Consider the following 21,067-nt stretch of genomic DNA (forward strand, 5'->3'; position numbering starts at 1 on the left):
TCAATGTTTCAAGATTTGAATTATTTAAAGTATGCGGAATTATTGTACCTGTGGTTATGGCCCTGTGTGTGTGTGTGTTAGTGTGTGTGTGTGTGTGTGTGTGTGTTAATCATTACTGTACGTCTGATAGAGGGATGTTTAGAGAGCCGCAACTGCATGTACAGTAGCATGAATCTAAAAAAAAAACAAATAGGCAGCTGTCAGCTCAGAATATCTCATAATCTGTTGGAGGGATTGCCTTTAAATTTAGTTTTTACACAGATGGTGCTCAGAGGATGAAACACTGACTTTGATCTTTTCTCTGGCGCCACCATGAGGTTGATATTTTTGGTTCGGAGTGACTTAAAGCTTCTGCAAGAGATATATTTTTATTAAAATACATGTTTAAGAGCCCGCTTTATCCAATCAGGACAAGAAGTTAGCTAAAACAACAACAATGCTAGCTTTAACTTTTTTATCCAGCACAACTATTCGGTTAATGTTTCGATTTGTTTTGGTAAACTAAAAACACTTAGCCTCAGCTGTAGCCTACTATTTGGTGTTATTGCTAACATGTGCATGTTAGCATGCTAACAGGCTAAACAATGATGGTAAAAATGTTAATATATTCTGCTAAACATTAGCATGTTCACACGTTAGCATCTATTTTCAGCATAGCTTCTCAGAGTAGCTAACAAGGGTAATTGTGTAGCCAAGGCCTTATAACCTGAAAAATATACATTTGTGACTTATTTCAAAAGGAACAGTTAAATATTTTTTCTGTCTTGCAAAGATATGACTCTCATATGTTAAGTATGACGATACAGCTAGCAGACAATTAGCTTAGCTTAGCATAGCATAAACAGTGGAGCAGAGGGAAACAGCTAGCCTGGCTCTGTCCAAAGGTAACACAATTGAACCAACCTTGAAGCCCTAACATCACTATTTAACATGTTTTATGTCCCTTAGTTTAGTCTGAAAACAAGTTTATATCCTGGACGCCAAGCATCGCCAGTTTGTGCTATGCTAAGCTAATAATGTCCTAGCTTTGCCTCACAGTTAGCATGAAGACATACAGAGTGGTGCCAAATTCTTCTCAACTTACTCTCAGAAACCAATAAACTTTAACTTTAAAGATTTACTCTTCAGGAACCAGTGAGTGTTGGGACTGAGTGCCACAGACAAGAGAAGGACAGATAGAAGTACTGAACAAGAGATATAAGAAGAGAAGAACAACATTTCCAGCCAACTGTAAGAATAAAAGTTACTTTTGTACAAAGAGGACTAAAACTACAGTAATGCTTCAAGATACCTGCTATTAAAAAACACACCCTATGCAAACATATATCAGACGTAACGTACCTGTTGATGACACGCTTCTGTTACCGCCTAATGCCTCGTTTTAACACAATTCAACGTCTCTTTTTGGTTCACTTAAACCTTCTATCCATCTCTCACACACAATTGTTTTCCTCACGACTGTCCATCTCTTTTCTTTTCTTTCTCTTTCTACTCTTCTCTCCGCCCTCTTTCTTTCTCTCTGTCGCGCCTCGTAAGTGGTAGAAGGATTCCTTTCATATCTGGGATTTGTTCTCACTATAAATAGAAGAGTGATACACAGAAGGGACCTGCTTTCTATCCACACACACTCTCACACACACTCTTATAGAAGCACATGGACACACACACAGTGACGGACCAAAACATTGTCAAACAGCAGCACCGAGGACTCACATCTCTTTAATTTAGACATCTTTTACACTAGAAATACGGCAAAATGTTCTGATGGCTGAAATAATATAACTGCAAGACCAAACCTCATTCAAAAATGCAACGTTTAAGCATGTAACGCCAAAGTGTCCACATATATAATATTGACAAATGTCCATGATGACAAGTTTATTATCACATTTTTCTGCGATAATTACAGTAAAATCTTCAAGTAAGTGAAATTATTTACTTGGCACCAAACTTCATTCAAAATTCTGAATATTTAAGCAAGAAGAAGTCCAGCTCAAAACGGTCTGCTTATATTATATCCACATATGTTTATAATGAAAAGTGTGGTCCCTTATTTAAAACATGGCTTTAAGGTTTTTAGGCTAAAACAACAGTAAAATGCTCCAGTTATGAAAATAACCCACGTGCAATACCAAACCTCATTCAGAAAATTGAGCATTTAAGAGTGACCTACTCAAACACAAAACTATCTGCTCTGATGATATTCACAAATATTTACAGTTATGAGTATGTTCCCTGATTTCAACATCTTTATAAAGGTTTTTAGGTTAAAATTACAGTAAAATGTTAGGAAAAATGATTTACCTGCAGCACCAAACTTCATTCAAAAAATGGAACATTTAAGCATGAAACACTCTGCACACTCTCATGCTGTAAACTACCTAAATATATGATAATTACAAGTGTTTGTAATGATAAGTACAGTCCCTTATTTAAACATATTTTAAGATTTGTCAGCTGTAATTAAAGCAAGATGTTCCAGGAAGTTAATGATTTACCCGCAAGACCAAACTTCATTCAAAAAATGAACATTTAAGCATAAAACTGTCTGCATGTATGATATCCACAAATGTTTTATAATAATAAGTATGCGCCTGAATTTCAACACATGATTAAGGTTTTTCGTCTATAATAATAATGAAATGTTGCAGCAAAGGAAATAGTTTACCTGCAAGACCAAACTTCATTCAAAAAGTTGAACATTTAAGCATGACTCACTCCGGCTGAAGCCTGCCTGCGTATATGACATTCACAGATGTTTAGAACGCCAAATAAGGTCACTTTTGGTGCATCTTCATCAAACTCTGACACTTGAGTCCTCAAAACACTCCTTCTAATCTTAGTGACTAAATGGCTCTGGCCTATTTCTGCTCTGACACTCACTCAAACTCACACACACCCACTCACACACACACACACACACACACACACACAGTCGTTAGGCTGGTATATCTACATTTATACGCTGATGCACATCCACAGGCCCTGAGGGGAAGTGTGATCTCAGAGAGTTAAAGGTGTGTGTGCATGTGTGTGTGTGTGCATAAATGTGTGTGTGCTGTCTTACCTCCTGCCGTGCGTGGCTGCTCTGCCCTGCCTGCGCTCTCTCTGAGGTCCTCTTCGGCTACCTGACCTGTTTCCGCTCGTCCTGATTGGCTCGGAGACACAGAAAACTCCTCCCATGGCGGAATCCGACCCATCATTAGAGCAGTAGAATGAGTTTTCAGCCTCTCTCTGTGTGTGTGTGAATGTTTCTCTCTATAGGTGTGTTTTTATGTGTTTAAACTCACCTTTCCCTCACATGGAGTCGTCCGCCTCAGCTGCATACAGCACCCAGTCCCACCTGTGAAGCTAATTTTACTTTGGGTGCAGGTAGTAAAATGAACAGACACAAACTGCGGGGCTTGTTTTATATTTCGGACTATGCAAATACAACCCACAGGCACACACTGGCCTCACCTGTTAGCAAGGGCAGCCCTTTACCTATTACTGATAAACACCTTCATCACCGAATGTGTTAACAGCATGATGTAGGATGAACATCACGCTGATGTTTTGCAGTAAGAAGAGGCCAAACTTCATAGATGTGAAGGCGAGGCTGCGTTGAAATCTAAAGGCAGGTGTGTGGGAGATGTTTTCATGTGCACTTCCTCATGATGCACAGATGTGAACTGGCAGTTAACCTATAAGGAAGGATGAGGACAAAGTATAATAAAGCACACGTGTAGGCTGTACGTTGTACATGATGCCTGGGTACAAACAGAAAGAGACTTCGAGGGGGATGTAAGGATTCTAGTGAATGCATGGGATGGTGACCACGGCAGAATCGGACAAAACAGACCTGAAATAAGCAAAAAAAACAAACAAAACAACAAAAGAATGATCAGAAGGTTCTATAAAATCAAACTTTACAATGTATAAATAATAAAACTGCAACATCAACCCCAAAATAAGCATTAAATCCATTGAAACTCACACTGGATGGAGACCTCCCCTCGATCCAAGTTGGTACGGTTCAATAAAAAGTCAGGTGGCTCCCCGAATAGAAGAGAGAGAATCAAAATCAATAATTTAATAACAGAAAAACCTTAAGGAAAAATAATCTTAGTATTTATACAATAAGTGCACTCCACCTAAGGAAATTTGTATGTATATATTTTTTTCTCTACTGGTTTCATCCCTATGTTTAATTGAAAATTCATTTTTATTTCCATTTTATATGGATTTATTCTCATTTTTTTAGACATTTGTTGTCCCCATTTCTTTCTATCTTTTCATTTTCTCCATAGACTTCACCTCAACAAGGACATTTTAACCGGTTTCTTCGGACAATCTGTGTCTTTAAGTTTTCCTTTTCAGATATCTCTAGAATTAAGAAGAGTCAGAAAAGAAGTAAATGTAGCCGGCTGACTGACGGGCCTTCCTTCTGCTGTGCGATGAGCGTTCAGACGACACTTTTCACCGTCTAACACTTCATCCCTCTCGTTCAGAAGCAGCTTTCCGGTTGGCAGGAAAAGGGGAAAATGACGGCCGTATGTAGATCAGAGCATCTGTCCTGATTGTCTGCTGTCAAGCTGCTCATGTTGTCACAGCACCAGAGAACAGACACACATGTTTCACTTTTGTTGTGAGCATTTTCTTGATTGACTGACAATGAGTAACTTGGTTTTGGTGTCTGTAACTTTTAGTGAGACTCACTTCACATAACTGAAACAAAACATTTATACTGAGAGGCTGGAGGCTCTGCATTGTGGAGATATCGACGTGAGAAGCATCCTCAAACAAGGCTTCCTTCCACCACAAGTAGTTTAATGTTCCCTCGGTCACATTTATGGCTTAATGAGTCAGACCAGGAGCTTGTTTCCTTGTTGCGTCTGAGTCAGGCCATCGACATTTATTGGTGTCCATTTACTTTCCTGACCTTTTGGGTAGGAGGAAATCCAATATCCAGACTCACACTTTCATTTTTTTATTGCCGCAGCTCATCTAAAGCAGCTCCGCGAGCCGTAATCGATTTTTCAGTGCTCCATTTACGGGGCTGGTGCTGCTTTAATGTTCTCTTTGGAGGTCCTGTTGCAAAGATTTCTTTCTTTCTTATTTCAAACATTTGATTCCTATATTTCAACTATTTCACTCACACTTTGTGTCTCAGATTCTTCTTTTCATTTTAGCATTTTCTTCTTGTAGATATTCTTCGAGCATTGTCTTCACAGCTTCACAGGGCCACTTAAATGCAGCGTAATATAACTTAATTTACCAAACTTGACATTTTAAATGCACACCCCAGAGATTTATCTCCCCACAAAGGCATGTAAACCAACTTAGCCTTCTTGTATTTTATATTGGGATTGCACTTTGATGTACATGCTTTATATCAAATGCATCATGTACATAATATTGCAGAAGAAGAAGAACTTTTCCATATCTTTGAATGCTTCAGCCTTCAAGTCATAGTTATCACATTTCGTATAGCACTTGAACGCAGCATACTTGACAGCTCTGGTGCAGCAGAATATGCCTGATTAATAAAATAAATGTGACAATTAGAATTTGTATTTATTAAATGGGAAAGCATTAATGCAAATTGTTCTGGTGTGTAGCCCTCACATATTTTCAAGAATTAAACCACATTTCTTTTGATTATGTATATTTTTGTGTTTTTCTTTTATACACTTATATTTGTCAACATACATTTTTTTTAATTTAACGCATATATTTGGCAATATCTATTTTCATTTTTCATTTTAACGTATTTCAGAAATGTACTTTTTGTCTGTTATTGTTTTTTCACTCACTTTGAACATGTAAATGTCGTACTTTTGCTAATAAAGCTAATTGAAAATTAAATAAATGTATGGAGAGTGGTGAATAACATGTCCTGTATTTTATCTAACTGCTTGGGTAAATGAATTAAAAAGGATTATTTTAAATTTAAAAAAAAATTTAAGCCAGCCAAAGGAATTAAGTTCTCAAGTTGAACACGAGGCGGCGGAAGTGCTCCGTTCGGCTGACCTTCAATAAAGACGACGAAGAAGAGCAACCCGGAAGTGTGTCGCACAGTGCTGACGATTCGTTTCACACACAGCATCTCTGAAACAAACCCGTTACCAATTCATATTTTATAAATAACATTTTGATTTTTATAGTGTTGCTCATGTGTTACACCTGCGGCTAGCTGCGTGATAAACAGCGGGCGGACGGAGTGATGGAGGCGGCGCACTTAGCTTCATTCTGTCCCCGGAGGGTCTGTTGATGCAGCACCATGATCCCTGTGCCTCTCCTGGTGTGTGTGATGGCAGCCTGGTGTGCTGTCTATCTCGCCGACACACTGCTCAGGGTGAATATATATACTCCTTTCACTTGGTGTTTAGTCAGATATCGGCTCACATGCGGGGATGAATGAACGTTAGCAGACGTAGAAAGACCGTCATGTTAGCTAGCAGCTAGCTCAGGGTACCATAACAACATCACGACGTGTTGATGGAGGCAGATACTCTCCCTTTGTTCCTGCAGTTGTTGTGGTTCACAATTTAACGGTGTTGGTGATCCATGACAGTCACAAAACTACAACTAGCTACACAGTTTAACACCACAGGACGTGTTGAACTGTGTAGCTAGCTTAAGACATCTCCTGACCTGAGTAGCAGGTGTGAATCTGTGCAACAGTATCGGATAAGTAATAAGACAAAGACTTGTTGGAATAAACAATAAATATATTGGATTAAAAAAAATACTATAATTAGCCTAGCTGAACTGTCCAATTGGTGACATTTTCTTTCCATGCAAAATAAGTGGAAGAAACTAAATATCACTAGTGAAAGATCAACACTAAGTTCCCATAAAAACTGTACCACAGTAATTTATGTATTAAACATTAGCCTGGTTAGCTTCCAAAACAGGGTTGTTGCCAGAATTTTAGAAATACTGAGGTCAGGCCCCCACCCATCCATTGAGAACATTTTAAAGACTATAGTATAAATCTACGCATCCATCTATTATCTAAAACCGATAATTATTTTCAGGGTCACAGGGGGCTGCAGCTGATCCTAGCGGACATTGGGCGACACCCTGGATAAGTCGCTAGTTCATCACAGGGCTGACATATAGAGACAAACAACCATTCACGCTCACATTCACACCTATGGACAATTTAAAGTAACCGATTAACCTAACGTTTTTGCATGTCTTTGGATTGTGGGAGTAAGTCGGAGTACCAGGGGAGAACATGCAAACTCTGCACAGAAAGGCCCTAACTCAGACAGGTGTGCACAATTAAGTGTATATTGTGTAATGGGCAACAACCTGTTGGTCTACAGATTAGTGTTTGGTCATGTATGACAGTTGGCAGTCCCAGCTGCAGTGTCTCTGGTCTCATAGGCGTGTTCGCTCTACCCATGACATGCACTTCTGTTGTGGTCAGCCACATCGTGATGGTGCAAATGAGCTACACACCTGTTAAGTGATTGGCTGTTTGCGTGTCACTCCGAGCTGGCTCCATTATCAAGGAATATGACGGGCTAGTTTGTTTTTCCTATCAATGACATTTCTATCACCGATACATATCGCTATCGTTTCATCTCCCAGGCCAACGTCTTGGTCACTGTCCTTTAACAACCAGATTTAATGTGTTCTGAGCAAAAATGTGTGAATAGAATGAATATTCTCGCTATTTTATACCCACAAATATGAGTATCGGTATTATCAGCATTAAAAACACAGTACGTTACCTGTCTATACTCTTTGATTGTCTCCCACAGACATCAGTGACACATCGGATCAGCTACGAGTCATGGCTGGCGAGTCGAGGGCTAATGTTGTCACCTTTCCACTTGAGGTGGCAGACCACCATGTTCAACCGACTGTTTGCATACTGCGCCCGCATCAACCCCCGAGCCCTCTACCTGTGGTGAGGACTAATGTTATCTTCAACAACTTATTCTGTTCCTGCATCTCTGTACTTTCCTCAGTCAGCCGTTCATGTTCCTGCTCTCTATATATATTCAGAACCAGTATCAATGCCAAAAGTACTTTTACTGACATCATTTGATTGGTTCCCAGTTGTAAAAGAGACTTTCGCAGTTAAAATTACACTTGTTGAAATATCACTTCGCGATTAACTGTAGAGCTGCTCAAACGTTAATTTCCTGAACTATGACAAATTGTCAGCGTTCCGCCATCACTCAACGTAATGTTTGCTGAAGTGAGGATTTTTTTTGTGGGTCTGTTCTCATTACTTAATGGACAAGTGGGCGAGTCGCCCAAAGTCTTGATTTATCCTTTAACCACAGTTAGGCTGTCGCACTGTGCCGTATTTCATCACAAAGCACGGCCGAATTGCTCCGCTTGAAAATGATTTCTCTGTGGTATCGACACGTTCTCTCCCAGGTTCAACAGTGGTCTGGTGTTCGGTATAGTTGCCATGCTGGGATCTGTGGTGCTGCTTGTCAAGACGCTGCAGCAGACGCTCGCGCAGATGACCACAGACAACCCTCGGATGGGAGGTCAGCAGACCCTGCAGGTGGTGGTACGTACACACCGAACCGGACATCTGTGAGCTTGTATAAGAAATTCACACCAGGGGGGGAATTACGCAGATTCAGGATGATTTTTCTCCAAGTTTCAGTGTCCTTGACAACATTAAAATGTGTTTCAGACTCCTGAGGTGAGATAAATCAAGTATTCACTTAAATAATCCCTTAAATCGATTTAAAGTACTTTGTATCTTGTTGTTACACAGGGTCGGAGATTAAATCGAGTTGGGAGCATAAACGTCCTTGAAAGTTCATACAGAGCCTGTGTTATTCAAATGAGGGTCAACAAACGTCCTCTCATTACGAGAAGGGCTCTTATTTAGCATTTTTCTCCCGTCCCTTTTTTATTCATTGAGGTGTCAGATCGCCGTGCATTAATGTGAGCGCTCTCCCCGGCGGACCACTGCAGGTGATTCATTGGAAGCTATTAGGGGGCCATTTATAACTGCGTATTCAGCCTGGAGCGCCACAAAATGCATCACGCAGCAAACGGACCACACAGAAAAAAGCACCGCCTCAGCAGAACATGAAGCAATCAACACGAGGGAGGAAACCAAAAAAAAAAAAAGAGCAGGGAGGAGGTTTGGCTGTGAGGCACAGATTTATTACACCACAGTTTAACGACAGTTCCACCTAAAAAGGGTTTAAAATAAAAAGGATAAACAAGTTGATATGACACCCGGTTGTGTTGCTGTTTGAGTGGTTGCTCTTCTTTTTTCTGTCTTCAGGTCCCTGGTGTCAATCTGCCCACCAGTCAGCTGGTCTACTTCTTCAGCGCCCTGCTGCTCAGCGGAGTTATACATGAGCTGGGCCACGCCGTGGCAGCATTGAGGTGAGACAAAAAAAAACGCAGGTTGCCATAACACACATCTGTTACCATGACAACCGGCAGAGCGAAGAGCAGCCAATGGCTGATCAGACAGGAGAAAAAGTGGGAGGTGACCGATGTGAGCTCATGTAAATGCACAAGGAGCGTAAAGGGTGTGATGGTTTTCTGCGACAAGTTTCCACCTCATCTCGCTCCTCCTGTTTGTTCTTACAACAGGTGTTTTATCTGAGTTTGAGTGGCTGTATCCGACCAATAAGGTGGCTTCTAATATCTCTAAGAACATTACCTACACTACACACTACAAACCAGTGAGAAGAGTGCAGTGTATAGAGTATTTTTAAAAGAAAAAGAGTCAAACTTCTCTGACTCACAGCTTCTTTAATGACATTTTTCAAAATTTTCGGACACTTTATAGACCAAACAAGGGATTGATTAATGGTGGAAATGATTAATTAATCCACAATGAGGGTAATCTTTAGTTGGGGGGATTTAAACAGTACACACAGTTTATAATATATCTGTAAAATTAGCTACAAACCTATAAGAAGAGCACAGTGAAAAGACACTTCATAGAGCGGTGTAGCGACATCTCATGTAGACACTTGTTAGCTACTGCATTTTTTAAGACATGTCAGTGCTTAATCATTGAATTGTGGGAAATTTAATGACATTCATGTTGCAGAACAAAATGTGTAAATCTCTTAAGCCTGTGGTGACCTCAGACCTTATTTCAGGCACTCAACTGAAAAAATCCATTAAAAAAACTAATTGACTTTGACCTCCCGCAGCACTCTGTTGTGAAATACAAACCAAACACGACGTGTTCGTGTAGAACCCCAACAGTAAGACGCTGACTGTGAAAATGCGGTTTTAATATCTCTTTCTCCGACCTCTTTGACCGCGTCATGTTTTTCTGCTCCTGGCAGGGAGCAGGTGAGAGTGAACGGCTTCGGCATGTTTGTGTTCGTGGTGTATCCCGGGGCGTTCGTGGACCTCTTCACCACACACCTCAACCTCATTTCACCCACTCAGCAGCTCCGCATCTTCTGCGCCGGTAAGATCATCATCATCCTGATTATTTTGCCTGCTAATGTGATCACCGCTATTAATCACAGTTATTTCAAGCGTTTTTCGTTAAATACCGGGTTTGTGTTTTGCCAGTAAAGGTCACTCTGAGGTCTTTTTATATCTGAACGCCAGACAGCTGCTCCACATCAAATCATTTCACTCTGCAATTAAGAAAATTAGATTTTAATGAATTGATGGTGGAGCCGGCAGCTATTCACGCATGAATGTGACTGATGTCTCCTGCGAGCCACCGTAGGGAGCCAGTTAAAGCCTGATTATTTTTTTCGGTGCGGTCTGTGCGAGAAGAATGTTGCAGTTTTTTGTGATTAGAAAGCGTTCGAGAGGGCGGCAGAGAAAATGCTTCATGATATGAGATGGCGCAGAAACAATATTACGTAAACTCAAAGATCAGTTAGAGAAAAGGGACAGTTTATTTAGATAGAATTACTTTAATGATCCCAGACAGGGAAATTATTTCTTTCTCTGAGTAATTACAGAGGAAGTGACATTATCACAGCAGGTGCAAATTTAGCGTTTATTTGCTGGGGTTTGGTGTAATAGTGTAACAAAATGAACCGTGACAAGAACCAACATGCTGCGTAGACATCAGATCAAGATCATTTAAGCTGGTGTGATGTTGTTTTTACTGATTTTTGTCAGTTTTACTGGTGCTAATGACTTTGAGTGGTCGGCTTTTTCAGTCAGTTGAAGATATCCACCTCTCCATACTAATTTTGTGCTAACCACAGACTAGCTTTCACTCCAAAACCAAAACTAACATCTGGCTTTGCCTTCAGTGGGAAAAGGTGCGATGGGCATTCACTCCCGGGTCAAATGACTCCTCAGCAGTCAGAAGTTATTTTTTATCGGCTTCAGCTTCGATCCTGAGTGATGGAAACTCAACACCCGAGCGGACACGCTAATTTTCCCCCCTTTTTTTTTCACATCGACGCGGAAATAGTTTTCTATTCAAGCAGCACTGAGACATCGTTCAGTAGGAGTTGAGTTTGAAGAGAGACTAAAGTTAAAGCTATAAAAAACAGTTTTAAAAACCTTCATTAAGCCGCTAATTTTGATCTATTAATGTTTCTGTTGATGAGAAGATGGTTAACAGCCATGAAGGGAGGGAAATGCAGGGCTAAGCCTCCAAAAAACAGGGGAGCGGATGTCAGGACGATTTGGTGGCTAAAGTCCCGACACGTACGAATGTGTTCATCAGCTGTCAAAGTGTGAGAGAGCATGAACACACACTGCTTGGTTCTTCCGCCTGGGAGCCTTTAGAGGGCAGCGAAGAGCTGCTGTAAAAAACGAAACAAAAAAAACATATACAGTATCTTTTGACCAGGTTAAAAGAATTCCTCCTCTTCTGAATGTGACAAGAAAATTACGGGAGTGGGCGACGGCAGGCAGCGAACTGAGACGTCCAATCAGCTGCTATGATGAGAGAGCGAGTGAGCGCGGGGGGGGGGAGAGAGGGAGAGACGCTGTTCCCATCAGGGGGGAGGTGACATAAGATCATGCTGTGTTTATTTATCTGCCTCTCTCTCTCCCCACAGCGGAGGTCGCAGCAGGTTTCTCTCACATAACATGTTTATTATTTATTCCTGGAGAGGGAGCTGACGCAACTTTTAATAGTTTGTTTACTGAATTAAGTCCGAATGGGAAATATACGCGCCCTCCCGGCCTAAAATTAGAGACATTTTCTTCACTTTAATGTGGATGTAGTAACCAGCGATGCCGACACTTTTTCAGACGTCACATTTTTTTTTCCCAAGAGAAAAGAATTTCCTCGAACCTTCAGCTATTCATTTTCACATTTCCTGTCTCTTGATGCTGCTGTCGCCACGTTTGACGGATGGCTGTGCTTGTTTTTTTTGTTTTTTTTTTAAGTTTCAGGAAAAATAGGACTTTAAAGTTGTGCCTTGGCCTCATCAGGCAATGAGACATTTTCCTCATGTGGTTTTTGTGAGACGGATGGTATAGAGAGTTATTTTTAGTCGGCGGTGGTTTCTGCTCTGCCACGACATCCTACGCTCCTACGACATGTGGAAAACAAGATTGTTTCAGTAGATTCAGCATGACGTGTTGGAAAGGTTCATGCTTTTTATAGTTTTCAGAGTTATTTTTGTGACGGTTGAAGCCTTTGTTTATATGGAGGACTGACACTGTCAAAATCAAAAATAATAAATGAATAAGTAAAGTACAAAAAGCATAAAAAAGCACAACTACATTTATGTTTCATGGCGACCAGCGTTTATCTGCATAACTTCCACCTACTAAGACAAAGTGGGGAAGTATTATTTACATGATGATAATGTTTTGTTTTTAAATATTATAGTTATTATCAATACCGCCGTATTGTGACACCCCTAGGCTCCATTAAATAACCAGGGTTCGTACGGGTGCTTGAAATCCTTGAAAGTGCTTGAATTTCAATGTTGCGTTTTCAAGGTCAGAAAAGTGCTTGGATTTTAGTTTAAGTGCTTGAAAGTGCTTGACATTCGTTCACAAAATTGGGATCAGACTGGATAATTAATTTCTGAAGTTTTTGCTATTATGAAACATAATTTTAGATGTTTACAGCATAATACACTGTACACAATTGTGATAAAAAGTGAAGAAAAAAATCAAGAGAATATATATTCCTGTAGATACGTATTTCACCCCAGCAATAAGGTGCTGGAAAATCTTGAAAATAGCCTTTAAAAATGCTTGAAAAGTGCTTGAATTTGACCTTGAAAAATGTGTATGAACCCTGAATAACTGAACCTGTAGCTGTCAGATTTTACGGTGCTCAGTAGAAAGAAAACATGATGTGAAATGTAAAACGACGACCCAGACATAAATAAGTAGGGAGAAAAAATGCAAAGATGAGCCAGAAATGATTCAGAAGCCAGAAAATACATTCATAAATAATGAATACATTAAGAAGTTTAGCAGACTGGCTGATCTGTTGAGGCTGTACAGACTAGATCATTAATAATTAATGCTTAATACTCAATGAACAGTGAGTGTTTTCTTAGGTTCATTTAGTTAATTTCAGATCATGAGCGCAAATTTGTTAAATGTAATATTTTAGAACTAAATAATGTTTCTGTTTCCTCTCTGTAGGAGTGTGGCACAACTTTGTTCTGTGTGTGGCAGCGCTGGCCTTCCTCTTCCTGCTGCCCATCCTGCTGTTTCCTGTTTACTACACCGGTGCCGGCGCGCTGGTCACCGAGGTCGTCCAGGTCAGTGCAGCAGGTGTATTAATATCATTACAATCAGTGCTAAGTGATTTATTCAGATAAGCTGAATGTGAGTTTGTTTTGTTGTTGTTCATCCAAACTTTATGTGTGTTTGTGGAGGAGCATTTTATTTTCACATTGACCTTCATGCAACAAAATGTAATAATCCGTCAGTCGTTATGGAAGTCACTGCAGCATTTTGTCCAATGTCACAATAAATAATAACTTTATTTATCCGATTTGTCACCATTGTAGTAAATCAGCTACGATCAGTTGCTGAAGTAGTTTGGTGTGAACTCATTGGCTGTAGTTGTGGGAAAGTGTATTTCTTAATCTACGTCTCCACCCGGAGTTTCCAAACTAATGCAAGACCAATTATTTATCTTTAATATCTTTGTCTTTAATATCTTTGTCTCTGGCGCAGGGCTCAGCGGCCGACGGTCAGCGGGGTCTGTCAGTCGGGGACATCGTGACGGGGCTGGAGGACTGTCCCGTCAGGGGGGTGGAGGACTGGAGCAGCTGCCTGTCTCACCTCTCTCACACCCCACAGACGGGTTACTGCGTCCCCGTGTCCAGCCTGCAGCCCAGCTGGGCCCACGGGCGAGGTGAGGGTGCTTTACGACGACACGAGCTGATTGTTCTCCAAGTTCAGTGAAGACTCAGCCGTGTGCGTCTGGAGCTGAGTTGTGTTATAATTGGCTCATAAATTGATACTTTTCATTGATTAATTAATTAAAAACTCACTGTCAAAATCAATTACCCTCTGTCCTGCTTCAACATTTAATTGGTTACCAACTCAAAATGAAGTCAGGTCAAACCAACAGAGCTGCAACGGGGGCTGTGATTGGCCAGCTGTTAACTGAGTTAATGATGTGTGAGGCGAGAGCAACAGCTGGCCAATCAGAGCGCCTGTTGCTTCTATGTGCTCTGTAATTATTCCAGTGGCACATCGGACTAATTATTATTATTATCAGGTACGTATGTTTTACCCTGGGAAGTCTGGAAAACGCTACATTTGAACTGTTTTCTTTTCAAGATTAAGAAAAAATGCTTGGATGCAGCCCTAATTTCATCTTAAAGGTGTAATACGTATAATTTCTGCTTTTAAAAGTCTAAAACAAGCAGACCATTGTTTTATATATTGTTGATTTGTGAGCCTGCATTATCCTGAATGTTTCCGAGACCCCGAGTGGTAGAAATTATATATTTTGCTGAACTTAATTAAAGACAGAATCTCTCATCTTCCCTCCATTACCTCACCACGTAAAGCATTTTCACCACAGCCAGTACTAAATTGATATCATTTCATTAACCACTCAGGATTTGCTGCACACTAATTTATTGTGCACATTAATATGTAAACAGTCGAGTTGTGTGAGTCCACAGTCGGAGGTCCTGGTGACGGACGAGGAGTCAGCAGGATCGTCTCCGTTATGTCATAAACCGTCCGATACGCTGTCCTTGTCTAATCGTGCGAGTAGATTCACCAGCTGAGAGTCAAACCATTAAACCTCAGCGTCATCCATCTTCATGTGTCCGACGTGACACCAGTTGTTTTTTTTTGCGATACTCTATGTTCCAGCCTGACACACGCAAATCTAATCACCCGGTGACTCTGTGTCCTTTTTATTTTATCTTTCAAAGCTTTCAAGCGTCTGGATGGAACGATGGACTGCTGCAGCAACAACAGCCTGACAGACCTCTGCTTCTCCTACATGAAACCACAGGGCAGGAACGGCAGAGAGAGAGAGGTGACACACACGCACAGACACACATACACACACAGAGACACACACACACCATTACAATCACAGACACAGTAACAGGTCGGATGGGTCTTCTAATGATTGCTCCAGCATGTGAGCAGTTTTCTAACTCTTTCCAACCGTCGAGCATATTTATATATTTCTTCTTCCTTTATTTCATTCACTTCCTTTTATTATTATTTTTTTCACTTTGAGCTGCTTTGTTTTTGCAGCTTCATGAGTTTAATCCAGACGGACAGATTAAACATTAGCCCATCCAGATATAAGAAGGAAATTAAACGAGTTCTTTTTCTGTTGGATTTTCCTCGATTTACTCATGTTTTGCTCATCATTGTCAATTTTATGGAGGCATAGCAGTGCCATTAAAAAAAATAATACATTTGTAGAAAGAATAAGAACATTAATGTGGAAATATACAGTAAAAAAGAAAACAATTAAATTAGATAAATGCTGAAATATGAAGACAAATAAAAAAATAATTAATAATAATTTAATGCATTTTTCTTTTTTCATTTATTCATTTAGTGTTTTCTGTTTGTTGATATATTTTTAAAAACATGGTTATTTATATTTTGCATTGGAAAATCATTTTATTTACTTTTTTTTTTAAATGTTATTTTTCCCCCCTCTTTATTTTTTCTCTCTTGCTATTCCCTTTCTTCTAATAATTTCTCTTAAATGTCCACATTTCTTGTTTAATTATTTATTATTGTTTTATTTTTCTTTATATTTGCTCATTTATCTTATTTATTTCCTCACTATTATTTAATAGGCTTTTTTAAGGCACTCCTGTGATTCCACGTCGTTTTATTTTTTCTCTCTTGCTTTTCACATTTTATTTATTATTTTTATATAATTTAATTCTCTTAAGGTCCACATTTATTTTGTTCTTATTTTATTTTTTTCCCTTTATATTTGCTCATTTATTTTATTATTATTTTATAGATTTCTTTGTTTTTATGGCTTTGGGATCAGGTCAGGGTCGTAGAAAAAGACAAGCCAGCAAGATAACCGACGTCACAAATGGACACAAGAATAAGAAGTGCGATATTAAAAGTGGTTTATCATGAATAAAGACGTGAAAAAGAAAACAAGATAGCGCAAACCGTCAAGGAACAAAGAGATGGATGGACAAGAAAGCAAAAAAGAAGGCAGCCAACGTTTGAAACTATAAACTCCTTCCTGTTTGTGACTTCTCTTTTCCCTCTGCGGCCGCAGTACGCCTGTATGCCGGTGCGTAAGATGGTGACGGGGACGCGAGTGTGTCGCAGCGAAGCCGACTGCGCCGCGCACTCCAACGCTCCCAGCGTTTGCGTCACGCCGTCTCTGGAGAACCAGACTCGCTTCATCCGCGTCACGCACCCGCCCAACACACACATGCTGTTTGTGGGTTATCCGCCTCACCTTCAGTACTCTGGTACGTACGGGATGTCGAGGTTCTGTGTTCGTATCGGTGTTTAGTGTTAATTGCTGTTGAAAAATTTTTAAATGAAAGAAAACTCTCACTGAAGCAGAAGTTTTCAGGCATTTCGAAGTAAATTTGATTTGAATGATTGTCAAAGAATCCTAATTTTTCCTATAAAGTCAGAAATAATGTTCTTATTATTTCTTTTTTGGAAATATTAAAGCAAAAACTGGCACATAATTTCAGTGAGTTGCAGCAGCTCTCCTCTGGAATTACTCGTATAATTACTGTTTACAGTGTCGACGTCGAGCTGACTCTCCAGTCCTCATTGACGTACGATAAATGTGCAGGAAGAGGCTTGTTGTCGTGTCTGCTGCTGATTCGACAGTTATCTGTCTATAATGATGAACCGCACAACCACACAGTGTTTGTGATGAATCCCTGCAGTGTGACTCTGACACCTCCTGTGTTTTTGGTTCTCTCCCAGTGAGTCTCACCAACTTCGTGCCCCGTCTTGGTTTCCTCCACCTGGATCTGCCCATCTTCTTGGAGACCTTCTGCAAGTATCCTTTCATGGTTGAAGGACTTCGGTTGTAATCAGATGACGGAGCGAGGAATGAAAAGTGAACGCTGCTCTTCTGTCAAAGTCATTTATTAAGGATTTGAGCAAACGATGTTACAATTTAGGGTAAGACTGTGTATGTGTCGGCTGACGAAGCACTATTTACGCTCGACTTGTGATCAGAACTGATGAAACAAGGTAGTTAATTTGTGTTTTCATTCGTTGGTCTGACCTGTTTTGTCTTCTGGTGTTGTGTTGACGCTTTATACTGACCTTCACCTGCATCCTGTGGTGCAGTTAAAGGTCATTCTAGGAGGCACAATACTAACAGGAGGGCGACTTTGACACAAACGTCAACACACATCTTACTCCGCATCAGTGACGGGGTCAGAGTGTCATTAAGCGTTTGGGTCGGCCCCACAAGAGTTTGTGACCGGCTGGTCCAAATGATAAACGCTTTACTAAGGCAGTATTTTAGACTTTAAGGCAATACTACGTAACATTTGAAAACTGGTACTAGATTCTTTTTCAGTCACAAGGCAAAAAGACTGTAGAGTACTGATGCAGAAAAAAGTCCCTGAACGCAACATAACACACAGTAGACAAGGTTAAAAAACAGTCATCGTTAAAGGTTGATGTCATTCGACACCGCAATAATATTGTAAATGGATCATTTAGTGAAACAGATATCCTGACAGCCCTAATACAACTAATGTATAAGCACTGAGTAGAGTGCATACCTCCACCAAGGCCCAACAGTCCCCTTTTAATTCAATCAAACCCTGATCCTGTATGAAACCTGACAGACAAGAAATCAGATTGTACTCACTCATCGATACCAATCGCCTACATCTGCCTGATGTGTTTTTTTTTCAGCAGAAAATGTGTGTGAATGAGCTCTAACTCGATGGGTGATCAGTAAAGTGTGTGTGTGTGTGTGTGTGTGTGTGTGTGTGTGTGTGTGTGTGTAATCAATATTCTCTTTAACCTCCTGCCTCTCAGGTATGTGGTGTCCCTCTCCGGGGCGTTGGCAGTAGTAAACTCAGTGCCGTGCTTCGCTCTCGACGGTCAGTGGATGCTGAACGCCCTGCTGGAGGCCACGCTGGTCACTGTGGTAACGGACCGACAGAAGCGTGAGCTGATTGGTTTCTTCCTGCTGCTGGCGGGCAGCGCCCTGCTGGCAGCCAACGTGGCTCTGGGCCTGTGGATGGTCACGGCGCGGTAGCCTTTCACAAACGCTGAATGAAATAAATCCTCGTGTGGACTGAGAGTCGTGTCTGACACGCGTGGACCACTAAACTGTGAACATGCAGGAAAAAAAGAACTAAATTACCCAGAAGTGCTGCCCTGTTTCTGGAAACTGTGGAGCAGAATGTTTCTCTGCTTTTTAAGGCTTTACTGGACCGACAGGGAAGAAATAAATACACAACTGACTTCCACCTTGTTGCCACCATACACACAAAAGCACATACACAATAAACAAAGAATGCACTTGCTGTAAAGCACTGTCCCACGTGACTGTTTACAAAGACTGCACAATCTTTACAAATCTGAATACCTGTAATGTACGGAGGACCGAGACGGCCGAAACCAAAAGTACACACAACTGAATTAATGACTCAGTAAATAAACATTAAATTAAATGCACAAAGAAATAATTTTGAAATAAAATGTAGGTATTAATTTTGTTAAATGTGACAAAAGATCACATTAAATTTTCCATTTTATTTATAAATATATACATTTGAACTGTGTTTGTGTATTTATACATCATGTACGAGTAAAACATTTAATTATTGATATCGGCAAATATTCAGAAAATTTTTTTCGTTCAGTCCTATAAAGTGATTTTAAACACTTGTAATGTCACGGAGGCAAGATATAACAATAACAATAAACTTTATTGTCCTAAATGCCATCAGCGCACTGTAACAGTAAACTTTGCCCGGAATTTAATAATTAATGGTTACTCGGAGCGACTTTTTCAGCATTAGTCATAAAACAAAAGTGTTTGTCTTGATATATGTGTTGCTAGACCAAAATCGGGCCAGTTATAGTATCGTTCAGGTTGTAATTATTTTTTCTTGGCTTATCCCTCTTTTGTTTATTTATTTATTTATTTCCTGAAGCTTATTAATTTCCTCACTTTCCCTTTACATTCCTGCTTCATTATGCGAACAATGGGGCTGTCACTCAAAGTCGACATCAGAGTTCATAGATCAACATTCAGGCTCACCAGAAAATAATAAATCATCAATAAATTAATAGATAAAATGGAAAAGCAAATTTAAAAAAAGAATTAATGCCTACGTTTATTTTTAGTATTATTTTTGGTGCATTTTAACGTGTGTCTTGATAACTATTTATATATAGTTTCTTGATTTTGGCAGATTCGGTCCTCCATACTTCTGTGTTTCTGAAGGGTTTTGATGGTTTGATGGAACGACGGTCAGGTTTCTGTGTCTGTTTTGGCTTTTGTTGTGCTGCAGAGAGAACAAAATGAATCCAAGCCATCTTTGGACTAAAAAAAAGCCTTCATTTTATCAGCGATTGCATGGCAATATTTTAATCTTGGGACTCCACATCTATGTTGGCAAATAAACGAAACTACCTAACATTAATGTATTAAAGAGAACTGCCTCGGTCGGTGTGTCCTGCACATTATTCAGTCAAGTCAAGTGTCTTTTCTCCTACCCGGGTATTGTAGTGGGAAAATGAAAGTTTTCTCACCTTTTCTTAGAGTGTAAATTTAATTTTTATTTCTCTCGGCCTGTCACTGTCTGTGGTTTTTTTGTCAAAACTGTGGAATAAAGGTCTAATTTAATTGAAGCGCTCTTAATAAAACACTTTGTTCTTGTCTCATTAACTGAATCGTCACATTGTAGTATCGTCGAGGCGCTGGAGCAGAAAACGACCTCACCTACAGTAACGGGAGCGACTGAAAAGGTCTCTGTGGGGATTTTCTGGAACAGCTTTGCTGCACATACCCATCCCAGGACATAGAATACATCCTGGGCAGATCAACAGTAACACATGTTGTTACACAAACAGTCACACCTCAACTCAGTTCAATACAAAATACATTCTTTGTTCCTTAAAGGGCGTCTTGAGCAGGCGAGCATGCAAACAGAGAGAAGATTCACACAGACGATCCAGTTTTCAGTGTATTTGTCAAAAAATATGGCATTTCTGTCATAATGATATGAAATATGTCTTTCAAGGAGAAGATTTAATCAAGAATAAATATCAAATGTTTCTAAATAGCCCTAGAAAAGTGACTTTATATGTTTAAAATGCATCTAATTCAGTGTAGAAGGTCACATTTAATGCAAAGTTTCTCTTAAGCTGGTGTGAATAAATTAAATAACTGGATGTGTGATTTATCTCAGGAGACAGAATAATCTATTTGAAATGCATTACTTTGATGTATAATAACTGAATATTAAACAGGTTATGTTAATGTAGAAGTTCCCCATAATAATGGAAAAAGTCTGCATTAATTTTTCATTTAATCTCTGCATATATGTGAGTCTTTACATTGAAAGTATGTAGTAAAATTACAACGGCAAAGAAAGGTTAAAGGAACAGTTCGGCCAAAATTGAAATTCAGTCATCCTCTGACCCTCACGCTGATGAAAAGTTAAGGGAAGTTTTGTAGTCCAAGAAACATTTCTGGAGC

General features: G+C 39.9%; 2 protein-coding genes across 2 annotated transcripts in view; both read left to right on the forward strand.

Moving 5' to 3' along the window:
• LOC115570494 (membrane-bound transcription factor site-2 protease-like) overlaps positions 1-19 on the forward strand; it is a 7,785-nt gene extending 7,766 nt beyond the window's left edge. Inside the window, exon 7 of the mRNA XM_030399111.1 lies at positions 14-19. Coding sequence (XP_030254971.1) covers positions 14-19 — 6 coding nt within the window. The remainder of the gene's footprint in view (positions 1-13) is intronic.
• Positions 20-6,018: 5,999 nt separating this feature from the next.
• Positions 6,019-20,232, forward strand: LOC115570390 (membrane-bound transcription factor site-2 protease-like). The gene is made up of 11 exons (XM_030398940.1): positions 6,019-6,337; positions 7,758-7,906; positions 8,386-8,524; positions 9,260-9,363; positions 10,287-10,414; positions 13,540-13,658; positions 14,080-14,260; positions 15,300-15,406; positions 16,640-16,838; positions 17,314-17,389; positions 18,391-20,232. Exons 1-11 carry the CDS (start codon positions 6,263-6,265, stop codon positions 18,611-18,613), a joined length of 1,500 nt encoding a protein of 499 aa, XP_030254800.1. The 5' UTR covers positions 6,019-6,262; the 3' UTR covers positions 18,614-20,232.
• Positions 20,233-21,067: the final 835 nt, after the last annotated feature.

The sequence above is a fragment of the Sparus aurata genome, chromosome 19 (assembly GCF_900880675.1).
Source record: "Sparus aurata chromosome 19, fSpaAur1.1, whole genome shotgun sequence".
NCBI classification, from domain to species: domain Eukaryota; kingdom Metazoa; phylum Chordata; class Actinopteri; order Spariformes; family Sparidae; genus Sparus; species Sparus aurata.